Raw genomic sequence first — 26139 nt, forward strand, 5'->3', positions numbered from 1 at the left:
GATTGGGATTGTCATATATATATATATATATATATATATATATATATATATACACTACTATGTATAAAATAGATAACTAATGAGAACCTACTGTATAACACAGGAAACTACTTGGTGTTCTGTGGTGACCTAAATGGGAAGGAAATCCAAAAAAGAGGGGATATATGTATGGCTGACTCACTTTGCTCTACAGCTGAAACTGACACAGCAGTGTAAAGCGACTATACTCCAATTTAAAAAAACATTAGTTTAATCAATTAATTATGTAAAATTGATTAATGAAATATATCACATTAATAGCATACAGTAGGGGAAAAACACACATGATCACCTCAATAGATTCATAAAAACACTTGATAAAATCCAAAACCACCTCAGCGTAAAAAGTCTCAATAAACTAAGAATAAAAAGGATCTTTCTCAACTTCATGAAGGGCATCTATGAAAAATTCACAGTTACCATTGTATTTAATGGTGCAAGTCTAAATCCTCTTACTTTAAGATGGAAATGGATTCAAAAAACATTAACTTCATATAAAACACGCATGATAAAACAGTAAGAGAAAAAACATGACTGAAAATTTCGTCAGGCATTATTATCCTAATTTTATAATGAATATAATCATTATACATAATATTATATGTGTATTATATGTGATAACAAAAAGTTGAAAGATAAGACAACCCGCACTCCACAACAAGAGAAGCCACCACAATGAGAAGCTCATGCACCACAACAAAGAGTAGACGCCGCTTGCCACAACTAGAGAAAGCCCGTGAGCAGCAACAAAGACCCAACACAGCCAAAAATAAATAAATAAACTAAAAAAGTAATAATAATCACTTCTTTATTTTAAAAAAAGTGGTCATCATCAAGGGATTTTTATTTTCTCCTGTATATGTTACTTGCTTTCCAAATTTCCATTAATGAGGGCATTATACTAAGTTAGATAAATCAGACAGAGAAAGACAACTACTATATATCACTTGTATATGAAATCTAAAAAAGTTGAACTCAGACAAAAGAATGGTGGTTACCAGGGGCTGGAGGGTAAGGATACACACACCCTACACAGATTGGAGAGATACTGCTAAAGAGTGCAAACTTGCAACTATAAGATCTGAAGATCTAATGCACAGCATAGTGATTTTCAGTCAACAATACATATTACACACTTCAAAGTTGCTAAGAGACTAGATCTTAAATGTTCTCACCACAAAAAAGAAATGATAATTATGTGACCAGATAGAAATGTTAGCTAACACCACACTGGTAATCATATTGCAATATATGTGTATCAAATCAGCATGCTGTACACCTTAAACTTACATAATTTTATATGTCAACTGTATCTGAATTTAAAAATCCCCATTAATTAGAATGTTACCTTGGTATCATTTAAAAACCGTATTTTTAAGATCTTAAGGCAATGTAAATTATATAGTTTATTTTTAAAAGGTGAGCAGGATATTAGATCTGCCATATTGGTTTTTGTTTTTAAAATAAGTGTTTGTGTGGGAGGGTGGAAAATGCAAAATTGATTAACAGGAAATAAATAAAGTAAGGTTCCTTGTCTAGCCTTTAAAAGTTATAGAACCCAGAGGTAAACAAATGATTGAGCAGGATGAATGTGAGCTACTGAGAAGAGAACAATGTCTGTAGCAATTATATTAAATATGTTTAGGCAGTCCAACAGCTTAACTTCATTTGTTATACATGTATGATGGCTTCCAAGAAATTTATTTAAAAACAACACCATCAAGAACAAATCTAAAGCTCTTTTCTGAGCTTCCTCTTTTACCCAGGCAATCTCATTTACATAGGGTTTAAGAATTAAAGTCAAAGACACTGACTAAAGCTGGGAAAAAAACTACTGCTATAGTACATCATCATCTTTCAGAACAAGTGGAAATTATGAATATCAAACTATGATATTTTAAAAATATCTATACTGTAACAATACATATGAACAACTAAGGTGACCAGAATTACATGGAAAAAATAGCCCTCATGTTTTTCATAGATGCTCAACAATTTTCATATCAGTTTCTATTAAAACTCATTAAATCCAACAATAGCAGAGTTTTAATTTATAAATGATCTTTACATTCCAACTTTGTCAAACTATTTTATTAAAGTCACAGGCAACTCTTTCAAAAAAGGAAAAACAAACCTCTGCTAGGCACAGGGTAGAAACCCATCTGCTCAGAGGTGTGAGCTAGATGTAACAAATTACATCTGCAAGCCTCACTGCAAATGCTCTCTAATGAAATTCAAGATGTTGATTTTGACCCACACACTCTACACAGATTGGATCTGGCTATATTAGCGATCATCTCTCCCTTCTCATGGCAACTGAAATCAGATGACACATTTCAACAAACAGTTCCTCATTTTGAACTTTGAAGTCCAAGTTCAGTATAGAAGGCTCAAATCTATAAAGTGAGAACCCTTTTGTTCATCCTATTGATCATCTTTGTAATGCTAAAGGGTTTTTTTTTCATTTTGTTCATATCATAATGACTAGATCACTGTATTTTGAATCTAAACAACTAGATCCAAAAATTAAGGTTTAAATAGAAATTTATAACTCCAGAATGATAACCAAGCAACACCAAAGACAAAGAGCAAGAGAAAAATAACTTCACAGGAGTTATGAATCCAAGTTAAAAAAAAATAAAAGATAAAGAAAGTTTTAATTGAAACCACGGTCTTCATAACCACCAGGGTCAAATGGTGAAACATCAAAATTTTAACTAAAAATTCAAAGTTGTTTCCTACAGAATACAGACAATGCGTCATTAAGTTCCATTTTTGCTTAAATTATCCTGACTTGGTTTCTGTTGTGTACAACCAAAGGATATCAAGGTATATATACATCTAAATACCATCTCTCTTTTCCGCCTTTCTCAAATATTTTTTTAAAGACACTGGAAATTTGTTATATCAATTTTTCACTTTCTGTTTAGTCCTTAAGGCACCATCATCTGACCTGCATTAACACTATTCCTCTGTGATAAGAAAGTACTGTGATAAGAAAAACCAATCACCCAAAATTGTCAAATCCCTTTCACACGTTTTAGTCCTCATCTTATTGGGCATCTCTGCTACATTTAAATGACTAGATTGTGTGTCTTCCATGACACTACTGCCTCATGGGTTTTTCTGTACTTACCTTATTCACAGTTTTCAACATAGATTATTTTTTTTCCTTTTCAGCCAGTGAACATTAGTGTTCCCCCTTTTTCTATCTGGATTATACTTATTTGTCTCTACATAAGTGATTTCAGGTGATCACATCTTTTTTCATGGTCTTCCCTGCTATCACATTGTGTATCTCTAACAATGATTCCTCTTTTGAGCTCTAGACCCATATATGCAACAGCTTATTAGATATATTTACCTGAATGTCCCACAAACACTCTACAGTATGTGCCAACCTAAATTCATCCTTCCCATCTTCCACACCTAAAACTAAACCTCTTTCTTTATTTGTAATCATAATATTAACCATATAAATGTCTACACACATCCAAGCTAGGAACCATGGAGTTATTCTACACATTTACTTCTCTTTCACTATAACTAATCCAGTCACAAAGTTTTGCCAGTTTTTTTGTTAACTATTTCTCTATTCTTTCCCATTTTCTCCATCCCTATCACCACCATTCTGGTTCTGACAGTCATGTTTCCAGACAACTATAATAGCTAGATGCAATATCTAATCTCCTTGCCTCCAATTTTCCTATCTTCCCCTAAGCCCTTGCCCTCTCAGACCCCCACCAAATCCATCATCTACAATTATCAAAAACATTTACTGAATAAAAATGAGTTGAACATAAAACAATAATAGTATTGGAGAAGCAGACTAGAAAGAAGCACAATCGGAAGGTGGTATAGATTTAGATACACTGCATATCTGGTTGATCATGAATGACTGAAACTATTTATCTACATTCTGAAACCAGCAAAATGACACTGAGACAGAAAAAAAGCATTATAACTCAAAATGAGGATGAGAACAGGAGAGGACAAAACAGCAGATAAGTAATATCATGAAATTTTTAAACATATAAATATAACAGATAAATAGCAAGTGACTGAGGCCCAGAGAGATAAACCATAAAGGATCAATCTGATTCATGACAACCATCCTTCAACAGGTTCCAATACTCAAATATGTTTGAAAAAGAGAATGTGGAATGACACTGAAACCAGGAGGACTAGTTGAAAACTGAAAGTGAACAGACCTCAAGATTCTTTCTCAATCTATGCACAGGTATAAAGATAAAGAGTAAACTACTTTTTACATGTATGCATCAAAGGGTTATACTCAAATATTTTTACAAACAACATTTAAAATGAAGAAAAAATATATACTTATGGTCTTTCATAAGTTAATATCTACAGTTTTTTTAATGCCTGAAGAAGTTTTAAATATCTTGAAATAATCTCCTTTCCTCAAGGTAGGTTTGACCAATGAGAATAACCAGGTGGTTAAAAAACTGAAACCTAAAGTAAAATTTAGGTTTCAATGTTGATTATATAGTCACTCTATAGTCTCCTAGGGAGTATGAAAAATAGACTTTAGAAGTTTCTATTTGATTCTAGTCCTCTCCATCTGGTATATGATATTTTTAAAAGTTGAAAATAAACTAAGATTCTAACTCAGTTCTGGAAAAAAAATCAGAGAATATAATAACATCTTATGCTTTAAAGATGGAGACTTCTGTAGTTCTTAAGACATTCATAATATATTGGAAAAACAAGATAAGAATAAAACAATTTATCAAATGAGAAGGACAAACAGTTGAAGTTGGCAGGAGCGCTGCAGGAGTAAGAGGGATTTGAAAAGAGTATTGAAGAGATAACAAATAGTACGGTAGTACACATCAGCCCTTTCATAAAATCCATTAAGGGGGGGCTATAATATTGTCATAACATCTTTAACCTCACTGGGGGATTCTATTTCCAGAAACAATGGTAGATTTCATTCCCTGAATGACCCTTGCACTAAAAACAAATGAAAATGATGAATGTATTTATAAAATGTTTATATGTAACACATACTATGATTAAAACTTATATTTGTTTACACAAACACGCGCACGCACACACACAGTATCTCCTTAAAATCATAAATGAGTTTCTCCAAAAAGTAAAGATTATTAATGCCATGGAATGAGAGAAGCCAGAAACTCAGAGGTAAACAAAACAAATCGCTTGAGGCATTTCAAAACTGGTGAAATTGAACATCCTTGCTCACAAGTAAGGCTGATTAAAGAATTAGACAATAATATAAAATAAATGATTCATGTATCAAGAAACACAAAGAAGCCTTGAAAATTATGAATAAAAAGGAGTTTTAAAAATCAATCAAGGGCTTCCCTGGTGGCGCAGTGGTTGAGAGTCTGCCTGCCGATGCAGGGTACGCGGGCTCGTGCCCCGGTCTGGAAGATCCCACATGCTGCAGAGCGGCTGGGCCCGTGAGCCGTGGCCGCTAAGCCTGTACGTCCAGAGCCTGTGCTCCGCAATGCGAGAGGCCATAACAGTGAGAGGCCCGCGTACCGCAAAAAAGAAAAAAAAAAAAATCAATCAAAATGAAAAGAATATCATAAGTAAAAATTTAAATTTAATAAAGTGCTACAAAGTTCAAAAACGGGTAAATTAATTTATGGTTTTAGATGTCAAGATGCAGTTTGAATCTGAAGAAAGAGAGGCTCGCAAGGAACTAGAGAAGATCTCCTGGGTGCTGGTAATATTTTTGATCTTGATTCAGATGTAGGCAACAGGGGTAGGTTTATTATAAAATGTATCAAGCTGTGAACTAAGAGTTGAGCAGTTTTCTATATGATATATTTGAATTCTATAAAAGTTTATTCAAAAATTTTCAATGAATAACTGTTTAACAGCATTATTAGACCCAGCTTTAAAAAATTAATGAAATGGAGGATCAGATTAAAGAAATTACTGAGAATGCAGGTCAGCAAGTCAAAGAGAAAAAATATAAAAGTACAAAGAAGAGACAAGAATAATACAGTAAAAATGTGAAAAATTCTAAAATATATGTAAGAAAGAATAAGGCATAGGCAATATCTGAAGAGATTATGCCAGAAAACTTGCAGAACTCATAAAAGACACCAACACTAAAACTTTAAAACACAAAGATTTAAAAAATTCTGAAAGCTGCCAGAGAGGAAGGACAAAATACCTTCAAAGAAACACAAACTGCAAGTGGACATTGCAGATAAATATTTTCATTGTCAATAGGACAATGAAAAGCAAGAGTCAGCACAACGGAATTTTTAATGGGTCAGACAAAAATAACTACCAACAAAGAAATTATATATCCAACAATATATCTTTCAAAAAGGAGGGCAAAATAAAGACATTTTCAAACAAACAAAATTAAGTTTGCTAACAACATATCATCACTAAAAGGCAAAGGAAAATGATCTGAGATAGAATAAAGGACTGAATTGTAAGAAGGAATGTCTAGTAAGGCACTAGTATAGGAGTCCACAAACATGGCCCATGACCAAATCTGGCTATCAGATTTTGTAAATATAGTTTCAAAGAAACACAGTCATGTCAGTTCATCGACATATTGCCTACGGCTGCTTCTGCACTCCAAAGCAGAGTTGAGTAGTTGCAACAAGACCACATAACTGGTAAAACTGAAAATATTTACTATCTGGCTCCTTACTAAATAAATTTTCCAAACCCTGCCCTGATTATATATATGCAATAAATATAAGCAATTATGTTTTTTAAGTGATAAACCATTAATCCAGAGAGGATGATTGAATTAAAGTATTTTAAGACCTGTGTGTTGTTCCGGAGCAGAGTAAATAACTTGATTTAATGCATAATTTAATAAATTAAATATGCAGCTTAATATTTCTAGGACCAGAGTTGACTTTGAGGAAAGGGTGTTAATTTCTAAGATTGAAAGAAAAACAGTTAAGGAATACTTTCCAATATAGCAGGAGAAAAAAGGAATTAAAATAACATATATTACAGTATAAAGGAAAAAACTGTTATTTAAACAACTAAATAAATTCAAACAAGATAGTGAACAGATAACAGGAGAAATGGAGGATGGGAGAAATGGGAGAAAATATTTGCAAATCACATACCTAATAAGTGTCTAATATCAGAATATATAAGGAACTCTTACAACTCAACAATAAAGAGACAAATAACCCAACTAAAAAGTGGGCAAAGGATTTGAAAAGGGGCTTCCCTGGTGGTCCAGTGGGTAAGACTCCGTGCTCCCAATGCAGGGGGCCCGGGTTTGATCCCTGGTTGGGGAACTAGATCCTGCATACATGCTGCAACTAAGAAGCCCACATGCCACAACTAAGAGTTCACATGCTGCCACTAAAGAGTGGGCATGCCGCAAGTAAGAAGTCTGCATGCCGCAACTGAAAATCCCACATGCCACAACGAAGATCCCACGTGCCGCAACTAAGACCCAGTGCAGCCAAAATAAATTTTAAAATATTTTTAAAAAGAAAGGATTTGAATAGAAGAAGAAAATACAGAACAAGATCTACAAATGGCCACTGAGCACATGAAAAGATGCTCAAAATCATTAGACATTACGGAAATGAAAATCAACACCGCGAGATACCACTTCCCACCCACTGAGAAGGCTAGAACCAATAAGACAATAACAAGACAACAATAATAAGTGGTGACACAGATATGGATAAATTAATATTGTAAATCAACTATACTTGCACATAAAAATATGTGAATAAATTAGAACCTTCATTCATTGATGTGGGATTGTAAAATGGCACAGATATTTTGAAAAACAGTCTGTCAATTCCTCAAAAGCTAAGCACAGAGTTACCAAATGACCCAACAATTCTACTATATATATCTAATAGAAATTAAAACATATGTCCATGCAAAACAGTGTACAAGAATGATCATAGCAGCATTATTGATAATAGCCAAAAAGTGGAAACAACCCAAATATCCATCAAGTAATCAATGAATAAATAAAATGTGGTATATCCATAAAATGAATTGTTATTCAGCCATAAAAAGGAATGAAGACATACATACTATAACAATGGTTCTATGAAAGAAGTGAAAGATGGCTTCTTTCACTTACCACTTATAATGGTAAGTGAAAGAAGCCAGTCACAAAAGACCACAAATTTTGTTATTTCATTCATATGAAATGTCTAGAAGAAGCAAATTCATAGGGATAGAAAGACAAGTGGTTCGTAGGGTCTGGGGGGAAGGGAGAAAGAGGAGTAGGTGCTAATGATATACCAATTCTTTTTAGGGTGATAAAACTATTCTAAAATTTTATAGTGATGGTTGCATAAAAATTGTAAATACACTAAAAATCATCTAACTGTATACTTTAAACGGAAGAAATTTACAATATGTGAATTTTATCAATGAGTTTTAACAAAAAATCAAGGTACAAATCATTTAATCTTACAAAAATTATTCCAGAGTTAAAATTGTTAAAAAAAGGAGGAAGCACTCCCAGCTCACTTTATGAGCTTTATGAGCTCACTTCACTCTAGTATATCTTTGATATGACATGTAATAGCTATTGTGATAATAAGGAATTCCCTATAACCGAAAACAAATAACAAAGAATGGCTATGTCCAATATGCTAGAGAAATTATCAAGACAAAGAGCACTTAAGAAGAACTCTAAAGAAGTTCCTTCTAACTCTCACAATTCTATGATTTTATGATAATGGTATTCATATCATTAAGTACCAACATTAATTTCTGCCAGTAAAATCATGCTTACTTTTGATAAACCTACGAAAACTAGATTTCAATGGAAATTTCAATAGAGAAAAGGAGAGAGAAATTGACATTAAGTCAAAATCAAAAATTGCAGACTGTACCTGCTTTTCAATAACAGTACTGTGGTAATCTGAACGATATCAGGATTCAGACACTTACATCCTAATAATATGAACAAGGTGTTGACCTATTTAGCACTGTCAAAAAATTTCAGGCTTGTTATTAAAATATAGATTCACATTATTTACTTTGTGACTCAAACTTCTCCAGGTTCACACAGTTTGAAATGAATACATCAAAGTTCAAAAGGGTATGAACCTACAACTGAAAACACTGCAACATCAGAAATCAAGTATTTACTGAAGAAAGATCCATGGCTCCAATCATCACACAATTATCTACTTTATTTAAATAAATGAGTAATCTAGAAATATAGCATGCTTGCTGTAAATAATGTATTCATTTGATTATGTATTTATGAAGCATCCATTCATAAGTCAAGTGGCTTAAATTAAAATCAACCTACTTATAATTCTTAGTTCAGCCTAATGCAAACATCTGAAACCAACATCCTTCTCAAGTTAATTTTATCTATGCTTAGCATTTCAGTGATTATACTGTATTCTATATGATCTTTTGTAGATAGTCTCCATATATATAGTCTCCATATATATAAAAGGTGTGGCTATCAATAAACATCATCATTTAGTTCATTCACTTTGTATATCTCTCTTTGTAGATCCACTTTGTAAATCACTTAGTTCATTTCCATGCAGTTCTTTCAATGAGAAGACTGATTCAGAAATGCACTGGCATTAAAAAAAAAAGCAGTAAAACTAAAAATATCAGTATAAAATATAATAAACATAGTAAAATAACCATAGGAAGACTTTTTTTAAAAAGTACCTTCTTCAAGGATGGGTCGTGGGATGACAAAAGGAATCTCCTGCAGAGGTTCCATATACTTGTGGCCAGCACTAACAATCTTTATTTGAGGCAAACAGAGGACAAGTGTTCCTGGCATGCTGGTTTGTCCATGGTACCAACTTCTTACTGTTCCAGGAATGTCACCAGATACAATTGTACTTGGGGAAGGCAAGCTATCACTTGGGATGAACACACAACAAGATTGTACTTCAAACTAGAAAAGAAAAGCAAAATCAAAATATTTGGATCAGACTAAATTTGAGAGTAAATGTATCCTCAAACATCTAATATCTTTACCAGAATACACAGGCAAGCCAAAAAAAAGAAAATGCCCCATACTTATGTCTTTATGAGTTACTTTCACTAAAGAATACAACAAACACTTGAAAAGGTATTGTTTCTTGCTATAAATTTGATCAAAAGAGCACAGTGACATGAAATGAAAATGTATCTGCCTTTCCACAGTTCTTTCCAAGAAACATGATTGAGTTAGAAAATGTGCTGGCAAAAAAAGGTGAGAAAATCCTCCTTTTTTTGCAGTTCATTACATTTTGTTAACACCAGCTAAGGCCTTAGAACAGACTAGCATTTTATTGCTCTTACTTTAAAAAATAAAAAACCACGAACAGCTATATCTATGTGAATTTGTCCCTTACTTCACATACTGAAATTTAAGAAAAGAATATTTTAAATGTTCAGATTACATCTCTAGACAAACATTAAAGAACATGTTTATAACATATAGTAATGAAGAAAATTCAGGAGACTTAAAAATCAGAGTGTTATTCCTTACTTTTATCATACTTCAACTTATTACCTAAATTATGATTTCAAGTGAAATTTTTATGTTCCCCTATGCCCAGTGTAGTTACTTAGGTTGCCAGGCCCTAACAGAGTTAAAGTAAGACTAAGCAAGACCAAATAAAAAATTGAATACATCATGAGTTTTTAATTCAAAAGCAATGTAAGTTAAAGCCTATTAGTCTTAGGTGACTCTTGTACAAGGTAATATTCTGTACCTGGTTAGTAAACTGCCCAAATAGCCTACCATACTTAAATTATTTTTAAGAAAATACAAAATATAACCTTCAATTTTCTATAAAATATTTGGCATACAAAGGTATTATCTAATAAAAACTAAAATTTGTTTGCTTGAAAAATGTTTGGATAGTCTCGCAACTTAAAATAACAAAGAGATCATATTTTATAAAAGATAACTAAGAATAAAGTAATAACCTTCTCTTGGGGTTAATATATTCCTTAGTGAGAGCATGATATGTAACAGGTCTGGAATTCCTTGATATGACAAATAATTTGCCAGTCTTACAAATTAAGTACACTTACTCATCTTCCCTTCAATATTTCTGTGCATGGACAAATTGATGAACTCAGTGAAGAGAAATATAAGTAAAATTTTGCAAAAAAAAAAGTATGTTGGTTCATGAAGTATGAGATTTTTTAGTTTTAGAATTTTATCTTGTAGCTTAATTTAAGCATGTATATGGTTAAGCAGTTCATTGTTGATTTAAGATCACAACATTTTTAACTTCTGAAATAGAAGTGTATATTGTCTCAGGTGTTATTATATTTATGTTTTAAAATATATAACTGCATTAGTGATGTTAAAGTGCACAAGCTAAAGTGGCACACTGACAGCATATTCTCCTATATTAATTATGGTTTTAAGGTCAAACAATGAAGGGTCAGTGTTTAACACTTTATGTTAGATTTTTTAAAAATAGTTATTTATTTATTTAATTTATTTGGCTGTGCTGGGTCTTAGCTGCGGCATGCGGGATCTTCATTGTGGCACTCGGGATCTTCATTGCAGCATGTGATATCTTTTAGTTGCAGCGTACGAATTCTTAGTTGCGGCATGTGAGATCTAGTTCCCTGACCAGCAATCAAACCTGCATTGGGAGTACAGAGGCTTGCATTGGGAGTACGGAGGCTTAGCCACTGGACCACCAGGGAAGTCCCTGTGTTAGATATTGATGCTATGTTGAAAAATGCTTCCAACAATGTGAGATAATTAGTTTAATATGCCGCCGTACACAGATTTATACATACATGTCCTGAGAAACAAATTTAAATTGTGCCAAAATTTCCAAAATCACAATATATTCCAAATTTCCACTAATTTGGAAATAAATTATTTAATCAAATTAAAACAACCTGAGCAATGCATACAGAATCGACAGTATGTTAGCCTGACATACATAACAAGTGTAAAAAATAAACTTTCTAAAAAATGATGTATACTGTGGGGATTCTTTTAATGATAAGAACTAAAACATATACATAATCCAAATTGTTCAAACTTATTATAATGTTACATCTATTATGTATACTAAAGCTATCACATAAATCTTTTTACACTTTTAAAATAACTGTTAAACTGTATGTCTAAAATTGTGGTTTTAATGTAAAATGTTGAGTGATTTATATAAGTGAATATAAATCTGCAGCAGTAAATTTTGTATTAATGTAAGGATCTGACAATCCAAGGGAAAGAAAATGAAGTAATCTGCCAGTAAGAAGTCCTCAAACCGGGGGTCAGATCATGTTCATGGAAACCATCTGGTTGGGACCCTCTGAGCCACACCAAACACAAATGATCTTTTAAAAAAATATCCTATTCATTAATGCATCACAGCTGCACTGAGTGTTACTTCATTTTTCCATGGCAACATCCTTTTTGTTTCAAGGATCTTATTTCAGTTTTGGTAGCAACATGTTCTTTTGCCAATATTGAACACATTCATGTGTTAAAGTGAAGGGATTATTACAAATTCTTGAAGTAGAACCACCTCTATTTTGATTCCTATTAGGTCAAGGGCTACATATCTAAGTATCATATGCTGAGGATAAACCAATAAAGTAGAAATTATTCGGTATTATTTTAATAAATGAAATGATTGTCATGCGTTTTTTCTTAAGTTCCAAGTTCCGTTTTTTCTGAAGTTTCAAGTGCTGTTTGAAAAGATATATGCCATTTGTACCCCCATCCTCCATAAGTGAGGTTTGGTAAACTTTGATTTTTCTAATTTGTGTGCTCTATAACTGTGACCATAACTGAGTTAAAAAGAAGAGACTAAGACAGGTTTCATTTATACATTAACCTAATAAGCATTTTAATTAGCCCACTGTCCATTATATAGAATAACTTTACATAAATGCTTTAAAATGTCACACCATATTTTCTGCCCTTTTAAATAATGCTCCTATTTCCCAAATAACATGTTTTCCTTTCTTCAAAGCTTGAAACTTGGACTTCCCTCGTGGCACAGTGGTTAAGAATCCGCCTGCCAATGCAGGGGACATAGGTTCGATCTCTGGTCCGGGAAGATACCACATGCTGCAGAGCAACTAAGCCTGTGCGCCACAACTACTGAGCCTGCGCTCTAGAGTCCGCGAGCCACAACTACTGAGCCCGCATGCCACAACTACTGAAGCCCACGTGCCTAGAGCCCGTGCTCCACAACAAGAGAAGCCACCGCAATGAGAAGTCCACACACCGCAACAAAGAGTAGCCCCCGCTCACCACAAGTAGAGAAAGCCCGCACACAGCAATGAAGACCCAACACAGCCAAAACTAACTAAATAAATAAATTTATTTGAAAAAAAAAAAAAAAACCTTGAAACTTTAGTGATAATTATAGTTAGAAAGTTTCTACAGAATGAAATGTTCTCTGCATGAATGTATTTTACTCCTCAGGAAACAGTTTCAAATAAAAAATAAAAGTGAAGAAACATTGCAGGTTGTATTTTCATTCACTTTTTCTTTCTTTTATTCATGCATTCTTTAACATCCACCATTAACTGAGCTGGAAGTCAGGAAAACAGACAAAAGACATAGTCCTAGCATTTAAGAAACTTGAAACAAGAGGATTTTAAAATACTAATAGCCTTACATAATTTTCACTAGAGCATAATAAAGTCTATAATGTGAGACACTGTGCTTATTTTGTTCATGCTACAGTCTCAGTACATAGTACAGTGCCTAGCATATACTAGGTATTAAATAATTGTTAAATAAGTGAACACAATTATTTTTATTAGCACCAGATATTGATGTTAATTAAAATAATTGTTTAATGCATGTTGTTCATCATTTCATTTCACAGAGACATCTAGTAATTAATAAAATTGACTTGTCAGCCAGATTGGTTCATCTCCAGCTGTGGAAACTTTGACAAGTTATTTAGTCTTTCCATGACTTCAGAATCTTCATCTGTAAAGGGGGGAACTCAGCTTTGATATAAAGATATAACATATTAACTGCCACCTAAATTTTCACTAAATAAACAAAGTCAATGAACATACACTAAATATCTACTATACACTACACTACTATACACTAGATCCATATATTAGTTCTCATGGATTTATAAAAGATGTTCACAAGACTTTTATTTTAAAATGCTGTTGCTTATGGTTTAGCTATCTATGCATACAGAGGCCAACAAAATAAGTAGTATTATATTTGCACTATGAAACATAAATAAGCTACAGCCCAAATTGTTTTCTTATTCTATAAATTCTCAATACATTATGAAAATATTTGGGATATCTTCCCATTTCGTAGAAATCTAAATATACACAATTTAGGGCATTAGTTAAAAACCTCAAAAGTGCACCTTGTCTTCTTTTCCACAGTGAGTGTTACAAATCTCCACACTTTTCCCATAGATACTTGTCAAGGGAAGACATGAAAAAAATCCTAGATTTGTATTCCAGACTTCCTCTTCCTAACGAACTACCATGCAACTGCTGTCACTTTCTCAATGCCTATAAATAAAAATATAGCCCTGTGTGCAAATTTTAAGTATTAAATGTAAATAATTACTTTCATAATTAATGTGATTGACAACTGATATGTCTAGCCTAAAACGTCTTATCTCATCCTGGAGATAAGCCAGGAAGTTCCCTGGACTTGAGAACATTAAGTGTATCGTGCAATATGATTATTGCATCACTGGTCATACGCTATATATAACTCTCTGGGAGAAAAAATTCAATTGTTGTAGCTTAACTGGCTTATGGTGCTTGAGAAACTTTGACACTCTCACCAAAATCTCACAGAACGTGGAAAGTCATTTCCTAAAAGGAATAAAAGATTATTAGCAAAAAAAAGGAGATCAGGATGCTTTGTATTGAAAATAAAGTGTCCATTTTATACTATACTGTCCACAGTCAGAAGACTTCAGAAACTACAAAAAACACCCAGGAAATGCCATAGGACAGCAACATGATCTTCAATGTAAAAGACAAAAAGACCTGAGTTTGGCAAAAACCAGGGTAATGTTCTCCTTCATTAGTGAATTCTAGGCCAGAGTACTTCTATTTTGTCAACCACTTGCCACTGCCAATTATGTGGTTCTGGAATAAAAAATGTAATAGATAGGAACTTTGCTGATGAGCAGATGGAGAAAAATTGCAAAAAAAATGAGCTTATGCTAATCTACGGTGAAAAGGCCCCCCCAAACCAAATTCATATTAAAAAATTGTTCAACACTACATTTAGCACTATATAAAACAATCCAATTACAGTTAAGTATGCAAGTTCTTTTTCCCATTGAAAAACAAATAGGTTATCACAAATATTGTTGATGTCTTAACGCAATGTACGTCTTTCTAAAATAAGTAAAAAGTTCATAGGCTTAGCAAATATCAACTTTGGTTCCAAAATCAACTTTCCAGAAACTCTGATTCCAAACACATTTACTTGCTCAAACTTCCATTAAAAGAATAATCCTTCGATGGCTTTAAGTTATGATGTTTTGTTTAATCTGATGACAACTTCAGGGTTTTCTTTTTTATATTTTGGCTCATAAAATGTCTTGGACAATGGACACAACTTTTTAAAAAAACTCAGTTTTAGGGCCCAGATTTTGATCATTGAATCAGAATCTAGTTTTATTTTTGAACTTTTTCAGAATATATTAACATTTGGAAATGTCTAAATATATAGTATGTATAATACAGGCCTGGGACTAGGAGTGAGGCAAGCAAGGTGCCTTGATCATTTTCAAAATAATCTATACAAATATACATCATTTAGTACTCCCATAATTAAATGTTAATTTATACACAATAAGTTTAGTCAACTGAGGAACATCAGACTAAACTGTACACTTAAAAAAATGGTTAAGGTAAATGTTACATGTGTATTTAGCCAAAATAAAAAAAAAAGAGGAACATCAGTATCTTTACTTATAACTAATCCATAATGACATATAAGATTAAGTTCATTGTTTGTGATAAAGCTAATGAAGGCACTGCATCATTACAAAACAAGCAAAAGAACCAAAAGAATTACATAAGAACGTTAGAATTGGAAATACCTTAAACATTACTTAATCTAGCCATTTCATATTACAGATAAGCAAAGTTAAGCCCAGAGCTAACATCCAGAATCTGATAGTGCTGCACAATGGCTCCTTGAAATTCTATACATCCTTGGCTTCCTTGAACTCTCTGACCTTTCCTTCTACATTTCTGATCATTCCTTTAGGGTTTCCTTCAAAGATACTTTCTCTTATACTGACTACTTTAGAAATGGTATCTGCTTGGCCCACTGCTCTTTCAACTTAACATACTTTTTTGAATTCTCCTAGTTTTAACCATCTGTAGATGATTTCCAAAATTATATTTCTTCCTTAAACTCCAGATATGAATATTCAGTCTAAGAGATACCTGGATATCTCACAGGCATTTCAAGTACATGTGTAAATTCAAACTCCCAATTTGCTGCTAACCTTGAAAAGCTGCTTCTCACTATCATGTAATGGCATCACTATCTACCCAGATCAGAACCTGGAATGCCAGTTAGACTCCCTCCTTTCTCTTATTCTCCAAATCCATAAGTCACTAGGTTCTGGTGACTTTACCTTAAGTCTCTCAGGGTTTGCTGTCTAACTTTCCCTATCGTCTAGTGTTTTGAAACGACTGTTTAATATACTTTATCCATTTTTTGGTTGTTTCAGGCAGCAAGATAAATCTGGGCCCTGATACTTCATCCTGGGCAGAGGAGGATGTTCTCCAGAATACCTTATGTTGTGGAATATTCATGTGTTTACTTATTGGCTTACAAATATCATAACGATCTCAAATCGCTTGGAATCTTAAATTGGAAGATTTTCCTAGAGCCGTCAAAATATCAGGTAACCTAATACTAGCTTTCTTAGTCCCTGTTACAACGACTTCTCAAAACGATATCAAAAAAGGGTAATTACACTAAATTAATCCATTTTTTTAATGGAATGGGTAAAGGGAATAAGGTTATTTTTGATAGTTACTTATATCATCATGAAATAATATTTAGAACCAAAGTAAATTTCAAACAGCTATATATTCTTTATAGCTATTATATTCTGGAGAATGCTATAAAGTCATCTAATTCTATAAATCAATAAATACTAATCTGAGATAGTATCCAAATTCACCATGAACCTGGCAGAGCATGCCCTAGGTACCCTTTCAGTAAATGACATTTACCTTGACATCTCCATTTTTCTTTTGGATCATAAGAGTTTTCTAAGGGATCTCTCTAAGAGACACTCCCCACAAAATGCTTCATAGAATGGTTATTTGCCTTTTTCCTGCTAGACCAACAGACTGTTATATTTCTTTTGTCTCCTCAACATCTAGCATGATCTATAACAAATATTAAGTGCTGAATGTGAGAATGAATGAAAGAATAATAAATGGAAGGAAAGAGCATTCTATAATGTATTACTAGGCAACTAGCTGTTTTAAAAAATAAACAAGTTTATACTAGGGTACTAAAAGGTCAACATGCTTATGATCATTAAGTAAATACTTATATTCCAACAGAAATTTTTGGGAAATACAATGTTTAACAGAAAGGATATAAGAAATTTCATAAAGTGAAGTAGGACATATTAAAGAGCAATAGGGCCTTGGAGCCAATCCTCAAATTATATTCCACCTCTTTATCGACTCCAGAGCTACATTTCTGAGGAAAGTATAAGATAATTAATATTAAAAAGACACATAAAGTCCAAGAAATCTGTTACAGTCCCACTACAGTGGAACTCCTATTTCTATATATATATATATATTACATATACATATTTCATACATATGAAGCGAATACTATATAAGGTTATTTTGGTATCAAAGCACTTTCACTAGAATAGAGGAGGAAAACTGAGCAAGAAAAGAAAGGAGCTGTGTTGCCAGGAAAAGAAAGCTGTAGATGAGAGTCAAAAGAAAACAAATTTTTGTAGTAGGAGAGACGTCTAAATTTAAGAGATATGTCCATGAAAATCTATTATACACTAAATAAGTCTCAGAAAAGACACAAAGAAAACATACCTTTCCTACCACAGTTTTTGGTCCCAGTTTAATGAAATCAAAATACAACTAACTTCTGAATACAACTGGCTTAAAGTACAGTGCTAACGAAAAACATGATATGTAAGGTAAAGTGCTAGAAAGAGATCTAATAATATTTGGATTATTCCTTTCTTCCATGAAATATTATGTGTCAAACTATAATCTAGAATCTCAGATTGAACTACAATCAGATAAGTTCACTGTTATTTATTTATATAATAATTATAGTAGAAATATGTGCTCAAAGTAGTTACTCGTCTTCTTAACTTACTAATCACTTTAGCATTTACATTTATTGACTACTAAATACACCATAGTTTACTCCCTCTAGAAGATCACAAAATAATACATAACAAGATGATGGGTATTACTCATCAGGGAAAAAAAATTTATTTTATTGGTGATTTAAATAGTAGAAACAGAATGTGTTAAAACAGTGAAATTAGAGGACCACATAAAGGTCAGTAAGGCATTATGTAGAAACACAGGAAATAAGAAAGACTTCTTAAGTTTACTATTTTATGACCACAGACTAGAGTAAACTAAGAATGCAGATTGAGGTTGACCAAATTGAGATAAAGAATAAAACTGAGATACAGTTGCCCATGTACCACCCTCATTCCCATCAGTAATATATGTCCCTTGAGATTAAAGATCTTATCATAAGAGAAACTACATATAATTAAGTGAATAAATATAAATAGTTACCAGGAGCAAAACCACACATGGTCTAGTTAGCTCTATCATGTGGCATGGGTAAATGCTTGTACTAGGACTGAGTGATATACAATGAAAGACATCATAAGGAGATAGTCTTTATTATAGATTAAAGAAAGTAACATTGAATATAAATGTTCATCAATATCTTAAGAGCACTGTCTGTTTTCTGCTTCTACAATCAATCTCAAACAATGTAAAGGCACTAAATGTTTCCTGCATTCATGTTGTCTCACCTTCCTATCTCATGCCACCAATGCATCAAAGGAACCTCTAGAGGAGGAACACAGGTAAGTCAACATGAGGAGTTATTAGGATAATATTAATAGCAAAGGCCTCATGCTGGCAGAGATTAGTAAGATATAGCTGATGTCTGTGAAAAAGTCATGTTTCCTGCAAGTTAATAGTTAAAACAACAACAAAAGAATGACAAAAACACTTTCTCTCTCCCCTCTCTTCTCTTAATTTTATAAAAGCAGCATGCTAAGAGAGGCTGTAAAAGATTGCCAAAACCCAGGTTACTGGCTCTTGTATTAAATAGTATTTCAAATACAGATGACCCTTGAACAAAACAAGGATTAGGGTCACTGAACCCTCGCAGCAGAAAATCCAGATATAACTTTACAGTCCACCCTTTGTATTCACTATTCTGAATCCACGGGTTCAACCAACCACAGACCATGCAGTACTGAAGTGTTGAAAAAAATCCACATATAAGTGGACCTGCACCGTTCAAACCCATGCTGTTCAAGGATCAACTGTAATCATATTTACATGATGATATTAGGGAACTGGAGATGTTTTTAGATATATTTCTAAAAAGTGATTTAATAAGGTTTTGTTGTAGTACTCAGACTATATTATAGCTATGCATAGGTGTCTGTATCACTTTTCTATACTGCATAGCAAATTACCACAAATGTAGCAGCTAAAAACAGCACATATTTATTATCTTGCAGTTCAGGTGGGTGAAGCATCCTGGTTTAATTTTATAGATCATCTACCTTGTTCTTTCTTGTTCGTAAGGTGGAAGCAACATTCTTTTGCAATTTTCTACAACTTAAACAGAAATGGAAGGCCCCAGTACTTAGATATTACTGTCTGGTACACATAAAATTCTACAAAGATGCCTCTGTTATCAGTCTTTCATATCTTATTTCAAAGAGGAAAAAAATCTATACAAAAACTGAGCAACTGCTGAGTTACCCTTACCTAATTCCTATGAAATGAGATAAGCATTTAATTGTGTATTTTCATCAGTTAAAACATGATCTGGAAGAAGTGTAATTCAATAAGATTAAATTATGTGTACTTAAAAGTGAAAATAAGTGAGAAGAAAATTTAATAACAATAAAATAGATAGTTACAATTATCATTTTCATATTTGGTTTATAATTAGGTAGGAATAATAGATAACCATTTTATTTTAATTCCAACTACGTTTTTTATTTCAGTACTGAAATAAGAATGTTATTGGTATATTGACCATTTAAAATATTTCAAATAATGCTTAAAAGAAACAAAAAGTAAAACGAATTATTTAATTAAAATAACGTCAAAATTTGTGTAATTTTATAACTTTATCAGGAAGAGCATATGTTTCATATCATTTTATTAATAATACGCAAGTGCACCAATAGTTTTTATTTAAATTATGAAATGAGATGGTATACATGAGTGTCACCAGTGAGAAAATTTTACCAATATTAAAGGTTCTGAAAATTAAAAAGAATCATAAAAATTAAAACCATGATATTTCTAACTTTCATTTTACCTGCAGTGTGAGACCCTTTACTGCATTCCATACTACTCCAATAAACTCCTTCATTCTTTCTTCAGGACTTCTACAGCCTTCAGCTATATTCAGCATGGCTTTCACAGGAACTGACAATGGTCTGGATTCTAAGAATAAGAATAGCTAGAGTTATTTAACATAAATGTACCTTATAGTTTCACATAAATATACAGAAAATACTTCCAATATTATTTCTTTGTTTAAAATTAAAACTTCTATATGAGATTATAAAATATCATATTAGATCATTTTATCTTAAAGAATTACTGATTTTTACAATTATTCAAAACCAAGCAAACCTAATCTGTTAAAACTCAAGAGAGTGTTGATGACTTGTCAGGGATTGATGATTGGGAGGTAGGTTTGTGGAGCAATGGTAATGTTCTATTTTTTTAATACATGGATGTGTTTATTATTGTGAAAATTTATTAAATGGTAACCTAACAATCTGTTCATTTCTCAGCATGAAGTTAATACATCAATAAAAATCTTACTTGATGAGAAAGAAAATTCAACCACAAAGCACTTGCTTTGTCCAAAATTGATACAAAATGTATCTTCCCGTATATGAATTGTCTTGATAACAAAAGCTTACTCATAGTATCTCTCAATTTTTTTTCTTTTTTTCTTTATTTTTTGATGGTAAGCAAAAGAAGCATTGAACACATAAAAGGCAGATATATGCTAAGAAAAATTTTGTTCATCTAAAATAAAGAACTTAGAGAACTTTGTCAATTTTTATAATGTAAATTTCAGAAATTAAATATAATATATTATATCTGGACAGATCCATATGTATTTATATATTTTAAGTTAATGCAAACATATAATTTACAGGTGCTATTTTAAATACCATAAAATAAATAAATCAGATCTTGCTTTTCAAGACTTTTACTAAGTTAGGTTTGATGATCATAGGACAGTCTCCAAAGTAACTGCTACCATATCACCACTATGAGAATGACAATTGCTGTATCTAGGCATACTTTCCCTCTCCTCTCAATTTGGGTCACATATCTGCAGATTTACGATATCTTAACGGCATGGAGCATAAACCTTTTATTCTCATAATCCCACAGTCTACCCCATTATACATATTAGAAATTCAAAAATTGTTTGTTTAAAAGAAACAAAAACAGTTTGAGAGAGACCCATGGAGCTGGAAGCAGAGCATTCTAGGCAGATGGAACAACAATGTGAAGGCCCAGGATGGGAGTGTACTTAGGAGTTTCAAGCAACAGTATAAAAGCAAGGAAGGCTAGAACAGAGTAAGAGAGAAGTGGGAGACAAGGTCAGAGCTATCAACAGAGACCAAATCATACAGGGCTTACATAGGCCATGGTAAGGAGGCTGGGTTTTACTTCGAGGGAGCCAGGATATGAAACTGGATTCTAAAAATTAATGGACATTAATCTTTTAATGTCCATTAAAATGGATTCATGAAATTAATGGACATTATTTTGAGAGAACTTCTCTAGCTACTGTGCAGAAAACTGTCTACATAGATCAAGTATCAAAACAGGAAGACAAGTTGTGAGAGATGGTAGTAGCAATGGAGGTAGGAAGAAACAGTGTTCCTGTATCCATTTCCAAGATACAGCCAACACAATTTACTGATGGACTAGAAGTTCAGTAAGAGAGAAAAGCAAAACAAGGATGCCTCCAAGGTTTTACATCTGATCAAATGGAAGAATGGAGCTGTACGGGGAGGAGAATCAAGAGGAAAAGAAATTTAGTTTTAGAACCGTCAGGTTGAGATTTTCATTACATGTTCAGATGAAGATATCCAAGTAGCATATGGATAAACAACAACAAAAAATGGAAAAGAATATGAACAGATAATTCATAGAAAAATATAATTTGGCCAATAAACTTATTAAGAGATGCTCAACTTTGCTAACAATGAAATAAAAATTAAGGCAACAATCAGATATCCTTTTCAACTGTCATTTGGCAAACATTTTAAAGAGTTAATTCGTATTTTTAAAAATCCAACATTATCTAAGCTCCTTGTTAGAATGTTTCGTATACAGGGAATACAAATAAGTATAGTCCATAGAGTGGAATTACAAGACAGGACATTTTGTATTTATCAAAATTTAAACATGCAAGTTTTTTCTAAAAAATAATCTCATTTCTAAGACCCTATGCTACAGAAATACTAAAACATATGAGACGTGTATACCAACAATTTATAAAAATGTTTAGTATCAGCAGTATTATTTGAAATAGCAAAACAGAGGGAGGGAGGGAGGGGTAAGGGGAGAAAGAAAGTGCTAAGCAACTTACCTGTCCATCAAAAAAGAAATGGTTAAATTAACTTTGGAATACCTGTCATAAGGATGGTAATTCAATCATTTAAAAATGAGGAACAGTTAAACATATGACAGAAATCATATTTTTGATATCTTATGAAGTGAAAAATATATATATATGTGTAGTATAATCCAAATATGCTTTTAAAACAGTATGTGAGTTTGAGCATGTATTTGTCTATCTCATACACAGAAAGAGTCATAGAAGGGTAAAATACAAACCCTTGACAGAGGTTACCTCTGAGGACAGTAAAATGGAATTGATGAGGGGTAAGGGGGAGGAAGTGTTTAATTTTTACTGTATATTTCAGAATTAATGTTTTACAACAATGAATTACCTATTATAATTTTTTAAATAAAACACACCTTAATTTACTTTCCATTTACTTGGACTTCATTGTTATTCTTTTATACTTTAGCAGTTATGAGAAGAAAATGGCTACATAAACTCATTACAGAACTCTGCCAATTTAAATAACTAACTTAAATGTAGACCAACCACATAAAAGCCTTCAGACAACTGTTTAGAGAAGCTTTATTCATAATCACCAAAACTTAGAAGCAACCAAGATGTCCTTCAGTAGGTGAACTGCTAGAAAAAGTGCGGTACACCTAGGAAATGGAGTATTACACATCACTTAATAGAAATGAGCCATAAAAACACATGGAGGAAAGTTAAATGCATATTACTAAGTGAAAGAAGCCCATCTGAAAAGGCTGCATACTGTATGATTCCAAATATATGACATTCTGGAAAAGGCAGAACTATGGAGACAATAGTTAGGAAGGAGAGAGGAGAAACAAGCAGAGCACAGAGAATTTTTAGGGCAGTGAAACGACTCTGTATGTCACTATAACGGAGGGTACATGTTATTATACATTTGTCCAAACTGAAGGAACGTATAACACCATGAGTGAACCCTAATGAAAACTATGGACTTTGGGTGATAATGATGTATCAATATAAATTCATCAATTATAACAATGTACCACCTTGGTGAGGGATTTTGATAATGAGGGTGACTATGCATGTGTAGGGGCAGGGGATATGTGAGAAATCTCTGAATCTTCCCCTCAATTTAAATGTGAGTCTAAAACTGCTCTAGAAAATAAATTCTATAAATATATATTTTTTTAATGCAGACAAATTTTTTTGTTTTTTCTTGGTTGCGTCGGGTCTTCATTGCAGCACGCAGGGTCTTCGTTGAGGCATGAGGGTTTCTCTCTAGTTGTGTTATCAGGGTTTTCTCTCTCTAGCTGTGGCGCGTGGGGTCCAGAGAGTGTGAGCTCTGTAGTTTTTGGCACGTGGGATCTTCGCTGAGGCACACGATCTCAGTAGCTACAGGGTGCGGGCTTAGTTGCCCGCAGCATGTGGGATCTTAGTTCTCTGACCAGGGATCGAACCCACATCCCCTACATTGGAAGGTGGATTCTTTACCACTGGACCACCAGGGGAGTCCCAAGACCAAATTTTAAAACTCTTTGAAACCATGGATACCAAAGGTTTCCACAAAAGTTGCTTATGGTCAAATTTTAAAATCTACTGATACAGAATATTAGTGTTGTATAAATAATGTTATCACAGTCTGAAAATAAATCCATCTAATAAATGATAATATTATCAAGCAGATGGGACACCATTACCTGATTGCTAAGTAATATTTCAAGTCACTATTAACCAAAAAAGCCACACGTTTATTGTAAATGCTGAATTTGCTGATAGAATGATTTAAGAAGTTAAAGGAGGTGCTGAAATCTATATGTGGCTTAAAAGTGCTTTCCAAAAAGCTATGAAAAACACAATCAGTTTAAAATTCAAATTAAATAGCATGATCTGGCTATTAGAAGTGTAAAAGCACACTATTTTGGATATACTAATTTTCTTTTTTTTAAATATCTTTATTGGAGTATAACTGCTTTACAATGGTGTGTTAGTTTCTGCTTTATAACAAAGTGAATCAGCTATACATATATATATCCCCATATCTCCTCTCTCTTGCGTCTCCCTCCCACCGTCCCTATCCCACCCCTCTAGGTGGTCACAAAGCACCGAGCTGATCTCCCTGTGCTATGCGGCTGCTTCCCCCTAGCTATCTACCTTACATTTGGTAATGTATATATGTCCATGCCACTCTCTCACTTCGTCTCAGCTTACCCTTCTCCCTCCCCATGTCCTCAAGCCCATTCTCTGAGTCTGCATCTTTATTCCTGTCCTGCCCCTAGGTTCGTCAGAACCATTTTTTTTTTCTTACATTCCTGGATATACTAATTTTCAATCCATCATATTATCTAAAAGACAATGGGAAGCCAAGCTTTGTTTTTAAAAAAGAGAAAAATTTCTTTTCTGTAATCATGTATATTTTACAGGTAGCACATGTATACTCTATAAAACTGCCAATCTTGAGCCATACTTTATTTAACCGAAACTTCTGTAACATCTACTACATGCCAGGGACTGCTATAAGCGCTTTACAAATATTCACCAATTTAAACCTCATAACAACTCCATGAGGAAGACACTATTATTTACTCTTATTATTACCATTTTCGGATAAGGAAACTGATCACAGAGAGGTTAAGTAACCTATCCTAAGTCACCCAGCTGATAAGCGGCAAAGCTGGGTGAATAAGAAACTAGGCAGTCTAACTCCAAAGTCCAGGCTTTTTAACTACTATGCTATGATGCCTCTTCTGTTTTTTCATACCTTGTGCAGTGGCTTCCATTTCTACCAAATACATGATAAATGTATATTTCTACTAAGGATCTTGGTACTGCAAATAGTTCAGAAAATATATTTGTTCATTCTCACTGGAGCTATATAAACCCTACATTTAAGGTTGTAGTCTGATATCCATTACACTTCTTGTTTTCAACAATAAATAAGGTAATCTTGAGACCCAGACTTTACTGGTTAAAATAATCACCTCTTAGGCATGTATCATTCAACTTGGTACAATATTATTCCTTCATTTTTATGCCATGCAGAGTACCACACTTAAAGTCAACTTATGGTTTCAGCTGTGCCAGTTGCCATATGGCTTTGGGAAAGCAATTTAATCTAAGTGTCAGAAGTTAATAATAATTATACCCAATGTCAAGAATACTGTTCATGTTAAATGTTGTAATGTATATTAAAAAGTTCATTAAAGTACTTCAAATACAGAGAATAATGATTAAACATTAATTGATTATAAGATATAGAAAAGAACTTGAAGCTTACCAGATCTGAA

The 26139-nt window shown here is 33.0% G+C and overlaps 1 protein-coding gene across 1 annotated transcript in view; it reads right to left on the minus strand.

Moving 5' to 3' along the window:
* The window catches only part of VPS13B (vacuolar protein sorting 13 homolog B), an 816084-nt gene that overhangs the window by 431635 nt on the left and 358310 nt on the right, over positions 1-26139 (minus strand). Inside the window, exons 22-23 of the mRNA XM_024756522.1 lie at positions 20573-20700; positions 9697-9931 (exon numbers count right to left, since the gene is read on the minus strand). Of these exons, the coding sequence (XP_024612290.1) occupies positions 9697-9931; positions 20573-20700 (363 nt within the window). The remainder of the gene's footprint in view (positions 1-9696; positions 9932-20572; positions 20701-26139) is intronic.

This window comes from Neophocaena asiaeorientalis, unplaced genomic scaffold (assembly GCF_003031525.2).
Source record: "Neophocaena asiaeorientalis asiaeorientalis breed wild unplaced genomic scaffold, Neophocaena_asiaeorientalis_V1.1 scaffold29, whole genome shotgun sequence".
In the NCBI taxonomy this organism is placed as follows: Eukaryota; Metazoa; Chordata; class Mammalia; order Artiodactyla; family Phocoenidae; genus Neophocaena; species Neophocaena asiaeorientalis.